General features: G+C 36.0%; 1 protein-coding gene and 1 long non-coding RNA gene across 3 annotated transcripts in view; one reads left to right on the forward strand and one right to left on the reverse strand.

Annotated features, from left to right (window-relative positions):
• The first annotated feature begins 382 nt into the window (after positions 1-382).
• LOC122840893 lies at positions 383-11,811 on the forward strand. Of its 2 annotated transcripts, none has more exons than XR_006372310.1 (3): positions 383-478; positions 1,737-1,820; positions 11,698-11,811. It is a non-coding gene; the product is annotated as an uncharacterized LOC122840893 (long non-coding RNA). The 2 variants fall into 2 exon arrangements; XR_006372309.1 differs by lacking the exon at positions 11,698-11,811 and adding an exon at positions 5,902-6,003.
• Positions 4,786-20,993, reverse strand: part of st6galnac5a (ST6 (alpha-N-acetyl-neuraminyl-2,3-beta-galactosyl-1,3)-N-acetylgalactosaminide alpha-2,6-sialyltransferase 5a) — a 66,395-nt gene continuing 50,187 nt past the window's right edge. The window contains exons 4-5 of the mRNA XM_044133671.1: positions 11,692-11,799; positions 4,786-6,216 (exon numbers count right to left, since the gene is read on the reverse strand). Of these exons, the coding sequence (XP_043989606.1) occupies positions 5,955-6,216; positions 11,692-11,799 (370 nt within the window). The 3' untranslated portion in view covers positions 4,786-5,954. The remainder of the gene's footprint in view (positions 6,217-11,691; positions 11,800-20,993) is intronic.

A 20,993-nucleotide genomic window follows, 5' to 3' on the forward strand; every position in this document is an offset into this window, starting at 1 on the left:
GCTCACAGCCCTCACATTCAGCCATGAGGGCAGCCATGTTGTAGAGGGAATATTATAATTTAGAGGCTACCTCCAAAGGAAAAACCCAAAGATGATGCAAAGGTTCCAGATTAGACTGAAAAGACTCGGTATGAGCTGAAGATTGGTAGAAATATGCGACCTTTGGAATAATTTTGCGACTGCAAAAACGTTACAGAATTAACCCTCCAGCAAGTGGAGACGATGCAGATGTAAAGTTTTATAATATCTAAGATTAAATTGTAAATAGTTAGCCTGTTCGCGGAGTTGTTTTGTAGAGCAAAATACAAAGTAAATTGTAGCTTCAGAAGCAAAAATGTCAACAAAAATGTTTGCTAACACTCTATTGGTTGTTCTTTGCAAAGCAACCAATGGAAGAACGCAATTTATTTTTCTTGTTGCTGATTGGCCGTGCAACCAAGGGCGGAAGTAAACAAGACTGAAGACGTTAGCTTGTCCGGTAAGGCTAAGACAATTTCCACTTTGCGTTTTGGCGTTTAAACTATTAAAATATGCATTTACACTTGTTTTTAGAGGGGCACTAAAGTATTTGGGCATTTCAGTTGTTAGCAAGGTGCTATCCGAGATCCACTTTACATAATAATCTATCAGAAGTACAGAAATTATCTTTGGCTTTAAAAAAAAAGTTGTTAATGTTATACTTTTTATTTGAAATATATGTTAAAATCGTTTAAATCAAGGTTGTCCCACGTCGCCTGGAGAGGACCCCGGTCATGTCTGTAAAACGTCCCAGCAGAAATTAGCATTTTCGACAGCCTGGTACATAGTAACAGTTTTAATCTCCGTGGTTAATTTGTCCCAATCCACGATACCTGCTCTGGTTGGATTTGCATGTTAATCTCAGCAGAAGGTAGAGCACAACCCAATTTAGCAGTGATTAATTTTCAGGATGCAGGCTTTATTTATTCAGCTTCGCCTGAGGTGTGCAGCATCGGACTGTTTTTGTTTTACACCTCGCCTGATTAAAATATTTTCAGAGTAAAAATTACGTTTCATTATTTGTGGCTCAGCTGTGAGTGGCAGGTGGGTTAATCTTCTTAGTGTGCTCTTTGCATACAAACACATTGTGCATGGAATTGCACATGCATTTGCTCACTGGATTAACTGGGAATTTCATCATTTTTCAAGAAACTTCTAATTATTTTTACCTCTATTTAGCCTTTTCTTCTCTTATGTAGGTCAGGTTAATTTAGGCAATTATATCATTAGGATTGTAGATAAATACTGCTGGGATGTACATTTTCTAGGCCATGTTCTCACTTGTCCTCATAAAACTTTTGAAGCCATTCAGAGCAGATATTAAAAACCTTGTAATATGATCTGATAATTGTGTAGCCCCTTATTTCAACATGTATGTGACTTTTAAAAGATTAGGAGGGCAGGGATTGTTATTTTTGTCATTTTTCCAGCTAGAAAACCCTAAATCATCCTAAATGCTAATGAAGGACATTTTATTGATCGAGTGAAGGCTCTACGACCTCATAATTGAGGTGAGGTGTCCCTCTGCTGTGCTTGATTACCCTTTGTTACCTTGATCTATGCGCCTTACATTCAGGCGGAAAGGCAGTTTGCTGCCATTTCTAAGCACAGAAACCGCTCACACACTGGGTTATGAACACGCTGGAGGATCTATTTGCAGCTCTTGGGAATAATGAGCGAACCTTGTAGCTGCTGCCTGTCTTTCATTATTATTTCAGCATGACACAGCCCTATGTCACAACCAGATGGAAGGAGGAAGATTGAAAAGTAAAAATGGCAGCTGTCGTCAGCCGAGGGTGAAGGTGAGTCACTGGTTTCCTGTCCTGCTGATGAGAAAACGTTTCATGACTAAAGAGTCACAAGTAATACTTTATTTTTCCAACAATTATTCTTTCTCAGTTAAGGCAACATTTATGTATTGAAGAAAAATTAGACTAGCATACGTACTTTCTTTGTATCACTTCACCGCCTTCTCCAGCTTTTATTCTGCACTATGTCTTAGAAGTGTTGAAAAATGTCCTTGGATATAGAAGCAGCAAAGAAAATGGCTTTGAATTACTGGAATCCAGCTGACAAACCTTTCATCCAGCTCTCAAAAAAGAATTAAAATGCACAAGTGTAGATAAAACCTTAAACTGTATCATGTTTTATTGAGATTTTATGTAACAGATTAACACAAAGCTGGAGGAATGATGCATGGTTCACTACAAAATAAAGTATTTTTGGTCCAGTTTATAGTACAAATGTATTAGTATACTTGAAATGAGACAAAACTAACTCATAAATAACCTTTCAGCAACATACAGGAGCTTTTTCAAGTAAATAATCTCTTAATTATAATAAAAAAAAAAAATTCTAGTTCCACTGGCAGATATTTCCACTTATAACTTGGGAAAAATTTCTTATAAGTTAAATAATCTGCCAATGGAAGCAGTACTTTTTCATTATTATTAAGTGATTTTTGACTTAAACAAACCCTTATGTCTTGGTAAGAAGTTACTTTTGAGTTTGTTTTGTTGAGATATTTTCTCTATAAACTAGATCAAAATTACTTGATAATATTTTGTGTTTTTACAAAAAAATCTAACTAACTAAATATTACAAATGAAAATCTAAATTAGTTTTTATTCAGCCTCTTTTATCCAGATACCCAAAATAAAATTCAGTTCTTTACAAAATCCCCCAGTTATTATGCAAAGTTTTTAAGACAAACATTGGGTTTCTCAACCTTGCCATCCAGAAATTTGAGCTTTATGGAATAAAAATTGCCACAAGAAGAACAGGTCCTTTAATTATCAAATTACAGGAAACAGCAAACATGTAGAATCGGAGTCTCTGGTCAAATGAGACCAAAATATCACTTTTTGGTCTCAAAACATTATGCATGGAAGAAAACCTAACTTTACACATTAATTTCAGCACTCAATCAATGTCCATGGTGAAGCATGGTGGTGGCAGCATGTTGGAGTAGTTCTGTTTGTTCTGTTCTGATTTGTTCTTTTTCTAAACCTTTTGTTAATTTTATTGATTGTGGCTTTGCAATTTGGACAATTGAATGTCACAATTTCAAATTAAATATTTAGTTATCAAGCAATTTAGCTTTAAGTTAAATTGTTTAGCATATAAAATAAATATTCTGTTTCAAGCTAAATATTGAAGGTACTAACTAACTATTTAGTTTGCAGCTACATATTCAACATGCTAACTAAATATTTGCCTTCAAATTAAATACTTGTGAAATAAATATTGAGATTCAAACTTAATATTTAGCTTGTATTTAGTTTGAAGACGAATATGTGCTTAACTAAATGTTTAGTTTGAAGCCCAATATTTAGCTTGCTAACTAGATATTGGACTTCAGAATAAATATTTAACTTGTGAAATGTTTAGATTTCTAAATAAATAGAAATCTAATCTAAGAAGGCTAAATATTTAGTTTATTTTGTTTGAAGCTAAACATTTAGCTTTCTAACTAAATACTTGCCTTAAATTGAAATATTTACCTTGCAAAATAAATATTTAGCTTGAATCTAAACATTTAGCTTGTTTATTCCTTATTTGCTTTGAATCTGAATATTTGCTTGTTAACTAAATGCTTATTTTGAAGCCCGATGTTTAGCTTTCTCACTAAATATTTGGCTCCACACTAAATATTTGATTTGTGAAATAAATACTGAGCTTGAAACTACATTTTTAGTTTCCTAACTAAATATTTACCTTCAAATTAAACACCTCACTTGAAGGTAAATGTTTAGTTGCAAAATAACCCAAATCATTGCCGTTATATTATGACTGTGTAACTTTATAAACGCCACCCCAAAGGATTCAGCACCAGCATGTAACATTAAAACAATGTCTAGCTTTCCCTGACTGACGACCGAGTTTTATTCATGAAGGAGATGAGAGTCAGAATCAGGAGGAGTTCACATGTATCTCATAAAAAATCAATCCAGAGCAAGAAACTGACAGACCCAACGCTCAGTTTAACAAATAAAAAGAAAAAAAAAAGAGTAAAGCTGGTGCTTCTCCACCTGTCACACATCTGTGAGGTGATTCAGGCTGCAGCGGACAAACGCTGCTGCACCTCTGCTCTCCATCTTTATCTCCTGCTTGTTTGGTGGCACCTGGCTGAGCTTTTACATGGACATCCAGCTTGTAGTTAAATAAATTGCACTATTAACTGGCGACTGGAGCCAACAAAAGACCTGCGATATAAACATACAGGAGAAGTGAGCCTGTGAGAGAAAACATCCCAGCCACTGTTCCACGCCTGTCAGTCATCCTGGATGCGCAGCGGCGCAGTTTGACTCGGCTGAACTCACAAAGCAAAGATGAAAGTCAGGGACGCAATTCATTTAACTGCTTTGAAAAGGATGGAGCCTTTTGTTGCTACAGTGTGACCTCTACAACAAATTCTTTACTTTTTGAAGCAACAATTCACATGTTCAAAAGGTTAAATCTAAAACATTTATTTGTTTGAAATCTGCAGCTTTACTGATGTATTCAGCTGAAGTGACCTTGCAAAATATTTATACACTCATAACTTGCTCATCTCATTTCTATGACGGTGTGTTACAGGAACAAATCAGTACATTTTAGCCAAAAAAAACCCTCAGAAAATTGCTTGAAAAAACTCAGATTTTGAGATTGTTGTCAGAAAATTTCCAGAAAAAAATGTGGAAATTTCTGAGTTTGAAAAGTTGAAAATTTGCTAGAAAACAATCAAAACTCAAAATTAAAATTTTTTTTCTAGCAAACTTTTGACTTTTCAAACTCAGAAATTTCCACTTTTTGTCCTAGAAAATTTGAGTTTGAAGATTTGGAAAAACTAAAATTTTAGAAAATGTCTGAATTTAAAATGTCCAAAATTTACAAATTACGTACCACCAACTACTGTAGTTCATCAAATAAAATCTCAAGGAAGTGCGTTGATGTTTATGGTTTGAGGGGAATGAAAATTTAATCTCTGTCCTGTTTGGGTCTTTCATCTGGAAAACTATCCTCCAGTTTGCATCTTCTGTGATCCTCTGGTGAAAACACACACACACACACCCACACACACACACACACACGCACACATACACATACATGCCAATGTTACAGACAGTGAACTATCAGGCTAACCTGCCAAGAGGAGACTTCTGTTTCTGGTCATTTGAAAAAGCAAAAACCCAATATAAAATTTACTTTTAAGCCCTGTTGCAATAATATATCTTCAAATTTCACTTTTAATTATTTTTAAAAAAAGCCAAAAGGGGTCCTGGATATCTGGGCTTCAGTGTTATTTTAAAAAAAAGTGTTTTCAATCCAAACTCGTAATCGGTTGATGACAATGACAAATAAATCTTATTTTATCAAATATCCTCAAAAAATGAAATTATGGCCACATTTGGAAATGAATATTGTTCCAAATGCCATTTAATGGCGGCATGAATTATTATCAAGGTCTGCAGCATAAGCAGACCTTGATAATAACCCTACTCTAACCTTAACCATCACATTCCTAACCCTAACCATCACATTCCTAACCCTAACCATCACATTCCTAACCTTAACCATCACATTCCTAACCTTAACCAAAACTCAATTCACACCTTAGTCTTAAACCTAACCCCTAACACAAAAACATTTCTCCTTGTGGGGACCAGGCTTTCATCCCCTTGGGTCCCCACAATGGAATATGTGTCAGGAAAATGGTCCCCACAATACATCAAATACATGCCACACACACACACACACACTCACACACGCCTTCAGAGCATTTGATGATCCTGCCTTCCAGGTTTTCAAACAGCTCTGAGCCGCATCATGTCCCTCCATGAATAAAACTCTGGCTGCAGCAAAGGGAATCCTCATCCATGCAGCACTGTCTGTTTTTTCCAGTTGTCCATCGCAGCGATTGGATCTCTAAAAGTGTATCCCAGCTCCACTGGCAGTCACGTATTCTGCAGAACCATGGCGGCGGCGGCGGCGGCCGTTCCCGGCAGTGTCCGGTTGTCTGGGAGAGGAGGGGGGCTCCAGTCCGGCTGGAAGAAGTGGATGTCAAAAGTCCTTGCCCAGTTGGCAAAGGCGCGCTTCTCCGTGATGAAGCGGTGGTGGCTGCCGCGTTTGCCGCGCTCATGGGAGATGTACATGGCGCACTCGTCGGGCCCCCGCGGCTCGTAGTAGTGGTAGGGGACGGACTGGTGCTGAGGCTCCCTGCGGAGACAGAAACGGACGACATTTAGGAGAATTTTAATGAGTTTCATTAGATACCATGAAGCATTTTTCATTTCAAGGTGAAGGAGGATGATTGGCTTTAATTTATCATTTGTTGAGCAGATAAGTTTAATTAGATTCATATTTAAAAATGGCACTTTCATCCAAGCCTGAAATAAGAAAATTAAAAAAGTTTCACAGTTTAAACTTGATTATTAAATTGTTAAAAGTGCACTGCTCACTTTTATAGCAGTTTTGACAACCTATGTTTACATTTTTACCAATTCAGTTTTGTTTACACAGCAAAAAACACAAAATATTACCAAATATTTCTGGTCTCGTTTCCAGTGCAAATATATTAATACACTTGAAATAAGACTAAACTATCACAAACTAGACAAAACTAGCTTGTGATAGGTACTACTGCGCATAATTATTGACGTGCCAGTTATTGTTAATATGTTTTTAGCCTTGATTTAGGGTGTTTAAGCAGTTTTGCAGTTTTCTGGAAGTTTGTTCCAGATTAGGTGAATATAAGAACTGAATGCTGGTTCTCTGTGTTTGTTTCCTTTTGCGTTACAATATGAGTACATTTACTTTGACCTAAATTTTAAGTTCAATAATCATGTTTGAAATAATTATGAGGATTTTTCGGTTCAGCTACACAAGCTTCTCAAGTGATTTTTCCATCATTTAGTTGATTTCATTGATGTTTTCAGAAAGCACTTCATTTGGGTTCTTATTAAATATTCATGAGACATTTCACCAATTTCTAAATTTCAGCATTTTCACCAACATCAGTCATTCCCACATTCATTTATCATCTTATATTCATCTGTCTCCTGACATATAATATTTACATTACATATTCATGTAGTCATCCTTTTTTCTCTTATCTGATCGTGTCTCTCTGGGTTTACAGGCTCCTTGGGGCCTGAAGCTCAACTTCATCCCTGAAAACTGAGTTTCTACGTGTTTTAAACTGCAGGCCTGATCAAGCTGTCAAGATAACTACAATCACATTTCTCAAAATGCGGCACCAGCAAGTAAAGCAGTGTTTCTGTGTGTGTGTTAAAAAAAGGAAGGTTTGTTATAACATTCAAGGTTTTATTTTAGTTAAAAGTTCCCTCTGTGCTCTCCACTTACAGTGAGTACAGCACTCTGCAGACTTTGTGGTGAATTATGTTTTAAATTAAGAAAACTGTTTTTCACTGCTTCCTTTTTCTTTGCAAAGTCTGCTTCTGTTTTCTTTTGAATCAGACTGGATTAAGATGAAACCTGTGGTTAAAAATGACTGGCATGTCACGTTACCCTGACTCTAACCCCCTTGTTTTTAGTCTCCAATCTCATCGTCACACTGCAGAAACACAGAAAAGTACTTTCATCTGATTTCTAGCACAAATGTTTTAGCATTTGCACTAGAATGCTAAAACATTTGCACATTTGCACAAAAGTTGCATAAAAGTTGCTTTTCAGCAAAATAAATACGCTTGTTTTATTTCAGTTCTTCAATATAGATACAAGCAGTGCTAGTTCCACTGGCACCTAAACAGGAACATAATCTGCCAGTGGAGCTTGTACTTTTTCAACTATATTAAGTGGTTATTTACTTCAAACAAGCTCAAATTTCTTGTTAAAAAGTTACTTTTAAATTAGTTTCATGTGCTAAGATATTTGCACTAGAAACCAGACCAAAAATACTTGGTAAAATTACGTTTTTTTGCAGTGCAGTGATTGTAAATTGAGGAAATGAACTGCAATAATGAGCCTGAAGTGATTCTGAGATAAACCTACAATTAATCCCAAAATTAGATCCAGCCTTTAACTAATCTTTAAATTTTACAAATATGTTCCTTCTAATGGAAGTAATGTTTACATCAACTAACTCACCCACTGTTTGGTTACCTAGCAACAAGCTGTTGAGTAACTGCCACAGCAGCAGTTTAAGGTTTAACCACTGTGCTTCATGACTGCTTAAAAAAAAAAAAAAAACAGCGTGGAGTGAAAACTGTGGATAAAATATGAAAGGGCACACAACCAGTTTGGCTGTAACTCAGATATTTAAAACAAAACTAATCAATAATCATCAATAGATTGATATGAAACAATTATCTTGTGACATTTCTTAGCCATATCCTCCAGCCCTGTACAGGTTTTAGGAAACGTAAATAACACAAGATAACCTTTTTTAATGCGACACCTTTTATATCTATTGTTACCTTTGTGAGATGAGTTTCATTTCCTATCATAAACAAACTCCTTAATTTTAAACTTTATTATGTATTTTCCAGGTACATAGTGGCATTTTATAGCACACTCAAGTAACCATGTTACCTCCAGTTGTTATAAAAACTCTGTAGATATCAAAAATAACTTGACTTGCATCTGACGACTTTGAATAGGCCTCTGTCTCTTTAAGAACCTCCTACCCTTTCCGACACGTCCTTTTTATCTAGTTAACAAGCAACAATTCTCAACTCTTGATGCCATTTAAAGCTGTTTTTAGGAGCTTGGCGGTCGTACAGTTCTGCCAGCTGTTTGCACATTGTTGCTGCCACTAGTCTGGAGGAGTTTGGGGTAAAATAATCACAGAAATTCAAATCAGAACCACCAAACTCCTCCTCCCAGCTTTGTTTCTCCAGCTGTTAAAGTGCTGCACTGCTGTTAAGATAATGCTGTATTCTAACTGCTTTGCAGGGAAATTTCATTAAATCAACTTGATTTAATGTATCAGTGAAAAAGTTGTTTGACAAACATACTTTAAATGCACAGACCGCTGACTTTCAGTAAAATCTGCACACCTCAGTCGTCATGAGAACTACAACGGACCGCTGAGAATCAGCAACCAATTTCTGGAAGAAATGAAGCAGCATTTCTTCTTCATGTCTGTTGGGATTGAATTTGGACCTTAAATAAACAAAAAACATAAAAAAAGACTTTCACCGACCTGCGCCTGGACCGAGGATATGCTGAACATTGAACAGTTTGTTCTCTTTTATTGAGAAATCTAATAAGGTTTGTTGCTTGTTCAATGAAACGGTCCAATTAAAGTACTGGCTGAGATGAATGAGACGTGAGCTGTAAATTTAATCAATAATCTCGGCTAACGAGGTTGGTTGCCAGGAGTGAACCTGAGTTTGTGATCCAAATGAAGTCCAGAGTTTCTGTAACATCGAAACATTTTTGGAAGAATGAAAACTATCACATCTGTAGTGAAAATGCTCCATATTCCATTTTAGAAATGCTCTACAAATAAATCTGTAAATTATGGAAATGATTTACAAAATATATATAAAAAAAAAATCCACAAGGACTGAACCTTGAATTAAAGTGTCAAATAATTGATATTTATTTTATTTCAGCTTCTTTTCAAAGTAATTTTAAAATAAATTTATTGTGCCTTTTTTTAATTCTAAACAATAAATTAAATATGCAAACTTTTAGTCAAATGAAAAAGAAAGTAGATATTTGTGAGCTGCAAATGACTGTACATTCAAACATTGAAAGGGTTTTTGCATGACTGTATAAATAAGGAAGGAATACAATGTTTTTGGGTTGATTGTTTTTGTTTTTTTATTCAAAGATCAACAACAGGAAATCACTCTTGTTGTGTTAATCAGTGGCCTGGAGATCTGCTGGATGTTAGTGGTTATATTTACTAGAAACAGTTAAATTTATGCAAAAACCTGGTTAATAAATTTAAACTGCAATTTTGTTGCATTACTAACATTTTAACATGTAACTTTTTTTTTACTTTTTTTCCTGTAAAATACTGAATGGATTTGCTCTAGTGCAGAATTGTGATCGCAGGACCCATAAAAACCATCAAGAGGACCATAAATGGCCCCCGGGCCACACTTTGTAGACCCCCACAGCAACAAAACCTTAGCGATGCTGCGTATTACACTCTATTACATCTATATCTAAATCTGTTCTTAAAGAAATATTTTGTCATGAAACAATATTCCACTGTTATGCTGTAAAACATAACTCTTTATATTTTAAATCCACATTAGGAACAGAACAGAAATGTGTCTGTAAAGATTTTCTGAATTAAGATTCTCGGCCACCGCGCCCTTCAGCAGCCGACGGTCCATTGAGTGGCAGCCAATAACCGGGTCGTTAAATCGACGTCACGCTGCAGACAAGGAAATATTTTAAACTGTTGTGGCCGATGATGCTGAGTGGCTCAGAAATCAACTAACTGCAGCGCACAAAAGCTTTGAGTCGAGTGAAACTAAGAAGAACAGAAGAGAAGAGAAGAGAGTTCATCCAGGTGAAATGGAAAGTTTTACCTCAAACAGAAAATACAGGTTTTCATTTGCATCTGTTTGGGTTTTTGGTTTAAATGCTCAAAGTTTTATCTTTAAACATCAAAAACGTTCATCCAACTTCAATAATTCTGAATAACTGAGAAGTGAAAGAACATGTTTCCATATTTATATACGTACATAAATACATTATACATCCGCATTATCAACTGATGTTAGTCATTGTTTAACATTGATATTAATCCAATAAGTAAAACCAGGCCGATATCAGCAACCGAAGTTTATATCCGGCCATTTTTATGTGCTTTGATCAGTACGACAGCATGTTAGGGTCAGTGTAGATCGGGGAAAAAAAGGAAGAATACAAATTATAATATAATAGAAAATTTCAGAGCTTAACTTAAATATTACTGAGATTTTCACAGCAAATTTTCTGCTCTTCAAACTCAGACATTTTCTTGTTTTTTATAGAAATTTTTGGAGATTAATTTTAAAAATTCACAAGTTTTCCCAAGCAAATTTTTGACTTTTCAAACTTTCACTGGAAAGTTTCATGCTTTTTCTAGAAAATAGATTAATCAACATTTTTCTAGCAAGTATTTCACTTTTCAAACTCAGAAATTCCCTTGTCTTTTCTAGAAAACTGAGGATAATCAAAAAAATTTCTGGTTTTTCTCAAGCAGATTTTTGACTTTGGGGGCTTCAAGAATAGACAAGGAAAATTTTCCTCTTTTGTCTGTCAACAATGGCCCTAATACATCATTTACACATTATATTTCTTTGACCAGATTTCTTTTCAGTGTCAAAAGGAGGCTAAGTTCAAATGCACATCAAAGTTTCAGGATTATCTGGTAAAAAAGGATTTAAAGCTGCATGTCTTTTTACTTCCATTATTCCACCATTATGTGTTAAGCTACAACTCAACTCCTCTTTCCCCCCCAAAAAATAGAAATGTGAGGTTTAAATGTGACAAAATATATTAAACCTGCAACACATATCTGCACATGGGAATGCAATTATGGGTATCAGCTTTCCACAAATACCCGCTGTCACAAAATCCATTATCAGCTGTTTCTTCTTCGTTTTTGGAAACTATTTAAACGTTTCTTATCAAGCGCTGCAGTGCAGCTCGGCTTGGAAACCTGTCAGTCAGTTCTTGTCTGGGAATTTGTCGTTAACATTCAGCTCCGCCTTCGGCTCTCACCTGCAGAAGTCGGGGGCCACCATGCCGAACACGTTGATCCTATCGCAGAGCTCCAGAGCGATGGTCATGGTGAACCAGCCGGTGCTCAGCCACGAGTTGGAAATCTTCCTGCAGACGGAGGAAGAACACATTTCAGATCGGTTTGATACGCCTTGAATGTTCTTTATTGACTAAAACGGATAACCAAAGAGTAGAGATTTATCTACAGGTCGGTTCATCTGACGCCTCCCAGCTTCATCACACTGTAAATCCAGACGGACACAAATAAAATCTATCAAATAATCAAACTCTCAATCAGCCTTGTTCTTTGTTAAAATCCCATTTTCCAGCTGCAGTGGTCCGTCTGCATTTCCGCCACAAAGAGATGAGATCCAATGAAATAAATATGAAGGGATATTTACATTTCATTAAGAAGTCTCTTTCCATCTAAATGTCCAGCAGATCTGAAGCAGAATTTCTCCCGCATTAAAAATATATCTCACCACTCAAAGGAATTCAAAAAAAGATAGAAAGTTAACTTGGTTTTGAACTAGTTCTCTTGGTCCATTTGATGTTTTTTATGTTTTGTTTACGTTTATGTTTTATGTTTATGTTTCACTCAAAGCATATTTAAAATTTCACAATTAAAGTGAATCTCAGATATAAAGAAAAACAGATTTAATTTAATTATCTGCTGATTGTGGGTTAGAAACCAAAACTGACAAAAAGAAGATTAAAATAAAATAATTGATAAGTGTTATAATTTCTAGATTTACTAAACCATCCATCCATCCATCCATCCATCCATCCATCCATCCATCCATCCATTCATTCATTCATTCATTCATTCATTTTCTAACACCCTTGGTGTTGGTGCGAATCTCCAGCTAAAATTCTGGGTGAGAATTTACTAAATTAGCTTTTTAAAAATAAATTTGCAATTTTTTCCATTTGTATTTTGAAATTCAGACTTTCATACCTAATCCACGTAACCAAGACTGTTATGAAGATTTTTTTTACTACTATTATTTCACTGAAAATATTTGGATGTAAGCCTTGAAGTATTTCAGAGCAAACACAAAGTTTACCTTGTTTAGTTAAATCCTAACTGAGGGGCTAATTTTCTAAAACTCCAGGCAAATATCTTGTCAAATTTTAGAAAATCTACTCAATAACAAATATTGCTTAATTTATCAAAATTTATATTTTCAGATTGCCCTGCGACAGACTGGCGACCTGTCCAGGGTGAACCCGCCTCTCACCCGGAACGCAGCTGGAGAGGAACCAGCAACCCTCCCGACCCCATTAGGGATGAAGGGTGTTCAGAAAATGAATGAATGAATAAATAAATAAATAAATAAATAAATAAATAAATGAATGAATGAATGAATGAATGAATGAATGGATGGATGGATGGATTTTCAGATCCCACCTCGTGTCTGTGAATGGGTGGGTTCTCCCTGACTTCCTCCCACCATCTAAAACATTGTTAGGTTCGCTGAATGATCTAAAATTGCCCTTAGCTGTGTTTGTGTGTAAGTCCATTGTCCAGAGGTTCACTTCTTATTACCTCAACTTGACCTCGTATGTTTCCTTGATCAGGTTGAAAGTTCAGGACATTTTTTGCTCAAAATCATTCTTTGATAATGAGATTTCAGTCCGGTCAGTTCTGCCTATTTTGGGCCTCCTGTCACTTTAAATCTAAATAATCTGCTGGCCCGCCCCCCTGCCCCTCCAGCTCAACATTTTCACTCACATGTGAAAATGGCTGCAAACAGATCAACAGTTATACAACTTTGAAAAGCAAAAGTAGAGCCTCCTGCACAACCAAAAATAACGCAGCAAGTGGTTCCCGGATGGTAACAACAAAACGTTTGTCTTTCCCAGAAGCTGTTGTACAACGCATACAGTGCTAAAACCAGGTGACCAAACTAGCTAGAGTTCCACTTTGGTTGCTAGGTGACGGGCTGATGTTGCTAGGTAATGCCGGAGTGTCCGTCAAATGCAATGTTTCATTTTCCAGACACCAAAATCTTTGACTTATTGCCAAAAAAAGCAGTTGAGTAAGTTTTTCAAGCAGATGTTCTGTTTTTAGAAGCAGTTGAAACCCAAATGGAAGCACAAAAACGCACAAAATGCGAATTTTAATCAATGAGAATCTGATCTTCGCCTGCCAGGTTGAAGGAGTTCATGATTTATTTGGGTCGTTAAACCAGTAGCTGTGAACATCTCAGGCTAAAACCGTCAGCAAACTTCCAGACTGCTGGTACCTGGTTGCTGTCCTTTAGACTCAGCTGTAATCTCGGCCAGGCGCAGCCGTGCAGACGGCTTTCGCTGCCGTCATCAGAACACGTCTGGAACAATTAGTGGTTCTGCAAACTGGCTCATGAATATTTCAGCGAAGAAATGCATCACAACTGTTCTAGTCCCCTCATTCTTAGTGTGAAGATATTCATCTTTGAGCTGATGCAACATGTAACGAGGATCCTTCAGCTGCATCACACACAGCTGTGCATTTCATCATGCCGGCTCAGTCTAATCCTGACCAAGATCAGAACAGGTGCATATGTTTATGCATCAGAATCTGATGGGCTGTTCTTCCAGATTACCCTATTAGCACAAAATGTTGCAAGCCTGAAAGTAAGCCTTGAAACTATTTGTCACTCTGAGTCATTAGATGGTTTTATTCACTAATAACAAGCCGCTCACCATATGTGTAGATTTATGAGAGAAAATGAACCAAGCTGAGAACAGAAGCAATATTTCTGCTTAATGCACTGAATACAGTAATTAGCTACGCAGCAGTGCCATCTGTATTATTCTACCAACAGTAAACATGTATTGTATAGAACTCCCATCACAACACAAACTGTTCGCAAAGAACAGAAATACTGAAATTGAGCAAAAAATGAGATTTTTCTCTGCAGGATGAATACATGCAAAACGTGTGTTTGAGTCTGGGAACGTGGCTCATTTCCATAATAATTTAGAAAAATGAATGTTGAATATAAACATGAAAATGTATCTTCAAATATCCCTATGCTGAATGTTTTTTTTTTTAAGTGAAATAATGATAGGACTTTTAATAATAGTGGGGGTTTTTTATATTAATTTGTCAATTATTAATAGTACAACTGTGGACAAAACCCAAAATATTTGAGGTTCATTTGTTTATAAGTCCAGTTCATTTGGGAAAGTGTGAGTGAATTCTGATGCAGGCCAAAAAAGCAAACATTAATCCCTCTAAAGACCTCAATCTCACTTCGGTTGAATTGAACTCTGGTGCGGTTTGAATGCCAAGCAGACCGGATACCGCTCCACTAGCAGGAAGTGGACTATAGTGCAGGGCATTCTGGGTAAATACAACCAAAATGCTAGCAGTAGAAATGGGTCAGGGTGTTTTTACCAAAGACAAAAGAGAAATCCTAACCGCTAAAATATGACGCAACTCCATTTCTGTTTAGATTTTGTGAAGGAGGAAGTTGTTCTCATGTCTTCTTCTGAGGGTTTTATTCAGTAGTTCTTAGTGCAGCGCCCCCACAGGCGAAGAGGGGAACAGGTTTTTCAACCACTGCACTGGTTCGTTTGACACAGTGCAGTGAGAAAGCAAATTGCAGGAGCTAAAAATGTAACAAATGTTGCAAATTTGGTTCTCAGTCGATAGTTTCCTGGACTATCAGGAGCGAAAACAAACAACCTCAGAAAGCAAAACACTTAATCTGCTCCTCCTGTAACAGAAGGATCGACACTGACAGCAAAAGTTAGGTTGAAATATCCTTTTCAGATGAAACGTATTTGCTCCAGGTGGTAATTTGTTTGGTGTGGGTGGTGAAGGATGCAGAGTAGATTTCAGTCTTGCTTTTCCATGGGAGGAGAGGGAAAAGCTGTGCCATGTCTGTGCCTGCGGCCATGTTGTTTCACAATCCATCCAGGACTACAGCTGAGGCCGACTCATTCTGTCATATTGGACTTTCTAAAATGTAGTATTGATCTTTACCTCATTTTAAGCCGAGGCGTTTTCAGTTAATCTGATCAGCAGCAGAACTGGGTCCAATAAACCGGACGTCGTTTTGTATTTTTTACCCCTGGGAACTGTTTGAGCACTTGTTTTGACTTTTTCAAGATACACTATGATATTTCCCTGATAATCTTCAAAACCAAACAAAAGGAAACTTATGAAAAAATAACTTGCTAAAAACCAGTATTTTAACTGGTTTTCAATTTCAAAGCCATTTTCTCTGACTAAACACATTTATTAGTCAAAACTCAAAACTGGACTTTCATGTATTTATAACAAAGTTACTTATGTAATGGTTCTATGTAGAAAATGCAAAATGTTTTTCTGAAATATCTTTTCAAAAACGTTTTACTTGTACTAAACAGCTGCCTCAACCTTAATTAATGTCAGATTACAGTCCATGATCTGCACAGGGAGGAGTAAAAAGTCACATTTATCGTAATAAATAAGTAAATATTTCCAAATTAATACCACAAACACTTAGATTTTTATTGCAAAACAAAATCACAAAAAGAAAAAAAATCCTGGAGGAACTGAAAAGATGTTCAATAATATTATTTAATTTAAAAAAATGTATTGATACTTTAACAGTTTGTGAACAGGTTTTATCAATACACCCTGGCACAACCGGCCCTTTAAGAGGATTCATGTCCTGGACTGGGGCCAAAATGGAAATGAGTTTGACTCCCCTGGTTGTTTTCAGAATAGTATTTTTGAAAGATGCAGTGCAGTTTTACCCTCGTAAATAAAATAAAAAATTGTTTTTGTCCAGAACAATGACACTCACACAATCACTGCCCTGCTTGGTAAAATAAAGTAGTCTTTTTTGTCAAGACTTATAGCTTTTAAATACATGGGTGTGGTGCCAGTTTGTTAAGTCTCTCAGACAACATTTAGTAATTAAAAAGTAATTAAAAGTAAATTACAAGCTTTCTTTTCCTCTTCACTGGATAAATCTTCAATTTTAAGCTTCCAATTTTACAACAACTTGTGATTTTTGTATATTTGAAATGAAAATTAGTTTTTTAGAGTTCCAGTTGTAAAGAAAGCATTGCAAGAGTGATATGTGCCCTTTAAAGAAAGTCTGTGGAAATCAAGTTTATGTGATTTCTTAAGATCAGTTTGACAAGTTTTCTTCTTCATCTCCCAACCTGCTGCATACCTCTGCTGCTTTTCAAACGTGGTTACAAACTCTTTAGAAACAACCAGGGAAAAAAACAAAAACACTCCCGTTGGGGGATGAGACCTAAACAAGGCAAAGCTAAGAAGAAAATCCCGCTCGCTTGCTGCTGAATGAGGTGACACTTTGGGAAAAGAGGGCTTATATGTTTGAAAAGGTCTTCAGACGTTCCTTTAAAGCACCAACAGAGCGTCAGGCAAAGAAATGCTGAAATAAAAAATCTTCACAGGTGTTTAGATCTTGCTTGTAGAAGCTGTGAGGCAATGAGAAAATGTTTCCTGACAGAGGAAGAGATTTTATAGTGTGACTAAAATCTTATTGATTATTACTGAATTCTTTCCATGACTTAAAAAAAAAAACCCAAAGCTGTGGCACTGAAAAAAAAAATCCCAACTCAACAGTTGCTTTCAAAAACAGTCAGATAAGAAAAATCAACTGACAATTTTCTCTGTGTGGCCATTCAAAATGTTGAGAAATGAGCACAAATAAAAGTATATTATTCAAAAACACTTCAGTTAGTTGGCAAATTAAAGCAAATTTATAAACCTTATAAAAAAATTGCGCCACTCAGGTTGGCAATACAGAGTAGGAAATTTATTTTTTCCTTTTGGTTAACTGTTCCTTATTGTTTTGGATGCTGTGTAGTTGGACAGATGTTTGGCAATACTTTTCATACTTTACTATGATGCGTAACCATAGCAACAGTTGGTTTACAAAATGCTAAATATCTTTTCCTGCCAACAGCAATCGTCACCACCTACAATAACTCTTTGAAGAATTTGAATTAATACGAGTTAAAACAACATTTAATTTCCTTTTGGGATCAATAAAGTATTTTCACATTTGAATTTGAATAAGCATGCATGAAAAAGTGCTGTATGTTTGCTACCACACCATGCTAGCAAGCTAAATGTTAACTTGATGAGAGTGCTAGCAAACTAAATGCTAGCATTTAGCATTTAGTTTGCTAGCTAAATCTAGCTGTCTAAAAGCATTTAGCTATGTAAATGCATTTAGATAAAATCATAAACCTTCTCAGAAGAAATGAAGATCTTCCAGCTACAAATCCTGAGCTGGGAACAAATTAAACCCATGGAGTTCATAAGTCTCAGCGTTACATTCATGTCTCATCAACTACAGCTGCCATGCTTTCAACCAAGGGCATAAATGGTTGCCAGGTAACAGAATTACAGATGCTCTAACAGTGCATTCAATCTTTTTAGATAAATATGACTCACTAACATCTTTTATCAAGAGGCCAAATGTTGGCACAGCATCCTTCCATCTGGAAACAGTGAGTCTGTTGGCTAAAAGAGAAGAAAATGAAGTCGCATTTACCTCATGCTAAGAGAAATAAGTTGAGGACTAATCCCATAAACAGGCAGGAACGTGTATTAGCCCAGTTATTTAAAAACATTTTACTTGGGTAATATTTTCTATTAACTGTCAACAACTTTTACAACATTAATGTTTCTAAGCTTCGACACAAAATGGAAGCTACTAGCTAAAAAGTTACTAATGCTAGCCCTAAAAACTAGCTTAAATATAAGAGCGTGAATAAAAGTGTGTAATTTATAACCAAAATTTCTAAACAGATGTTAAACCTTATTCAAATGAAAGTTTATAAAACAGCCAATTACATTCGCACTTTAGCATGTATCTAGAAAAGTTTATCTAATTAAAAAAAAGTGCAGTAAATGTTTTAAAAATTAGCAAAAACGCTAAACTCTAAAAAAAAAAAAAAAGATTAGCTAGAACAAAACTTAAAACAACAACAAAACTGGGAAAAAGAAGTAAATGTCCAACAAAACATCTCAGAAATTTTGAGGTTAACTTGGTAAATTTTTAAGAAAAAACTTGTGAAAAGTCAAGAATTTATTAGAAAAATACTCCAATTATTATATTTTTGATTAATCACAGAAATTTGAGAAAAAACTATTTTTAATTTAAAACTAAGAAATTTTCTTCAGGAAATGTTAAAATTTCTAAGATTTTTTTACTGAAAGTTTTTTTTTGTTCTTGTTTGCTTTCGACAATAGCCCCGTTGTAAATGTTTACACTTGGAACAGCAGTGCATATTAAAATAACTTTTACTTAATATTAGTCATATAATCCAGCGATAAAAAGCTGTTTATTGTGAGTTATAAATAGAGCACAGAAAGAGCTGTCTGTCTTTGTCTTCCTTGTGTCTCTGCTGGTCCTGTGATTGACTATTTTAGATCCTTTAACAGCTTTTTTAGCCTCCAGCCAAAACACTAAACTGGGTGAAGCTGAAAAAATGAAATATACTGATAATTAGAGCAACATTTTATGTTCTGCACTTCTGAACAGTGATTTATACCAAGACTTCACTTCCGCTTCTATAAATCATGCACAGTCTGTTATCCTTTTACATGTTTGCCTGGTTTCGCCCTGGTTCTCCCATCGTTGTGCTCCCAGTAAAAATCCACCAACAATTAATCACCCCCTGTGTGGGGGAAGCGACCCACTCCCACTGAATCAGGCGGCGAGCAGCGCCTGAGTGACAGCATAATGAGCGGTGACATCGCGCTTTTTCTGCCCGGCCGTCGTCGTTATTAGAGTCAGGTTGCTATCGCAGCTGAAGCACTAACTTCTCATTTTCATTTAATTACGACTGGATCCAGGTTGTCCTGTCTGGAACATGTTGATTTGTTCTGATGGGTAAACAACAAAACAGGGCCTCTGGGCTTTAATATCACAACATCCCTGCGTGCGCACCCTAATTTTGCAAATTAGAAAACTTCAAAGCGCGGCGTCTTGTCATAAAGCAATCTGCCACGGATGCATGGAGGCCCTAATCAGGAGCCGTGCGGCTAATCTCCCTTAAGAAGTCTTCCTCGTTTCCTTGTTTGTGAGCATGCTGGTGAATAATGTGGTGTGAAATGTCAAGCTCTTGGCTTCAATGGCTGTATTTTACAGAGACAGGAGGGTGGCAGCGAGTGGGATGTCACGTTTATCCCTGACAAGGAGCGACGTGATGTTTGCACAGTTTGGCATTGCAAATGTAGCTGAAGCACCTGTTTAATGGGGATTTTAATCTTGATCCCTGAGACTTAAAATCTTATTTTTATCACAACAAAAGATTTACGTTTTTAATTAGTCAAGAAAGCAAACTGAAAAATAGCAGGTTCTTTGACAGTTTCTTTAACTCACAGGTGTCAAACTCAAGGCCCTGGGGCCAAATCTGGTCCGCCGTAGTTTTTTATGTGGCCCCTTTACACTGAAAATTACATCAATAAGTCCCTCCAGTTTTCTACAAATTTGCAAAATTCACAAAAGATCAACAAATTTCCACATTTGTTTCTGATTTTATTGCATATTTGGTCAAAATTGGTCAAAAACATTGAGTTTAAGTGGCTGCTGTTTCTGTAATTGATACGAGAAATAAAAAGTCATAGTCAATCAAAAATTCCTTACAAACATTTCTAAATTGACACTACAAAATCTGTAAATTTGACTGCAAAAAATCACTAAAATAATCACAAAATCCTGGAGGAACATCTAGTTAGTGATATTTTAACTAGCTGGTTGTGCCAGTAAATGCTTTATCAACATTTACTGGCACAACCGGCCCTTTAAGAGCAATCAGATTTCTGATATGACTCAAAATAAAAATGAGTTTAATACCTTTGTTTTAATAAAGAATAAAGTCATAATATTAAATTTGTATGAGAATTTTCTTAGGATATTATGATAACAAAATTGTAGTATAGTAGTATAACTTTACAAAATATCGAACATTTAAAGTTCTCATAAAATTGCGACTTTATTCTTGTAATTTAATTATTTGTATCCTAATCTCCTCCCATGTGACTGGCGGCAGACGAAGGTTATTTAAAAGTGTGATTGGCTGTAAATACTGTAAAAACGTCATTCCTGTCCAACAAAATCTGCTCTATAAAATGTGAGCTCAAAGTTTTTCTGTGGTTTCGGCCATTTTCCACTGCATGCATGTAAATTAAGGCTGGTTCTTGCCCAGTCAGTTTGACCCAAGCGTCAGAAATGATTACGGTCGTGTTAAGGGTTGATTACTCCCTCATTTCTCTCTCCTTTTTCAAACTGTACGCGACTTGCAGTGAGCTTTCCGTCTGATCCAGGCTTCTG

This window comes from Gambusia affinis, linkage group LG12 (assembly GCF_019740435.1).
Source record: "Gambusia affinis linkage group LG12, SWU_Gaff_1.0, whole genome shotgun sequence".
Lineage (NCBI taxonomy): Eukaryota > Metazoa > Chordata > Actinopteri > Cyprinodontiformes > Poeciliidae > Gambusia > Gambusia affinis.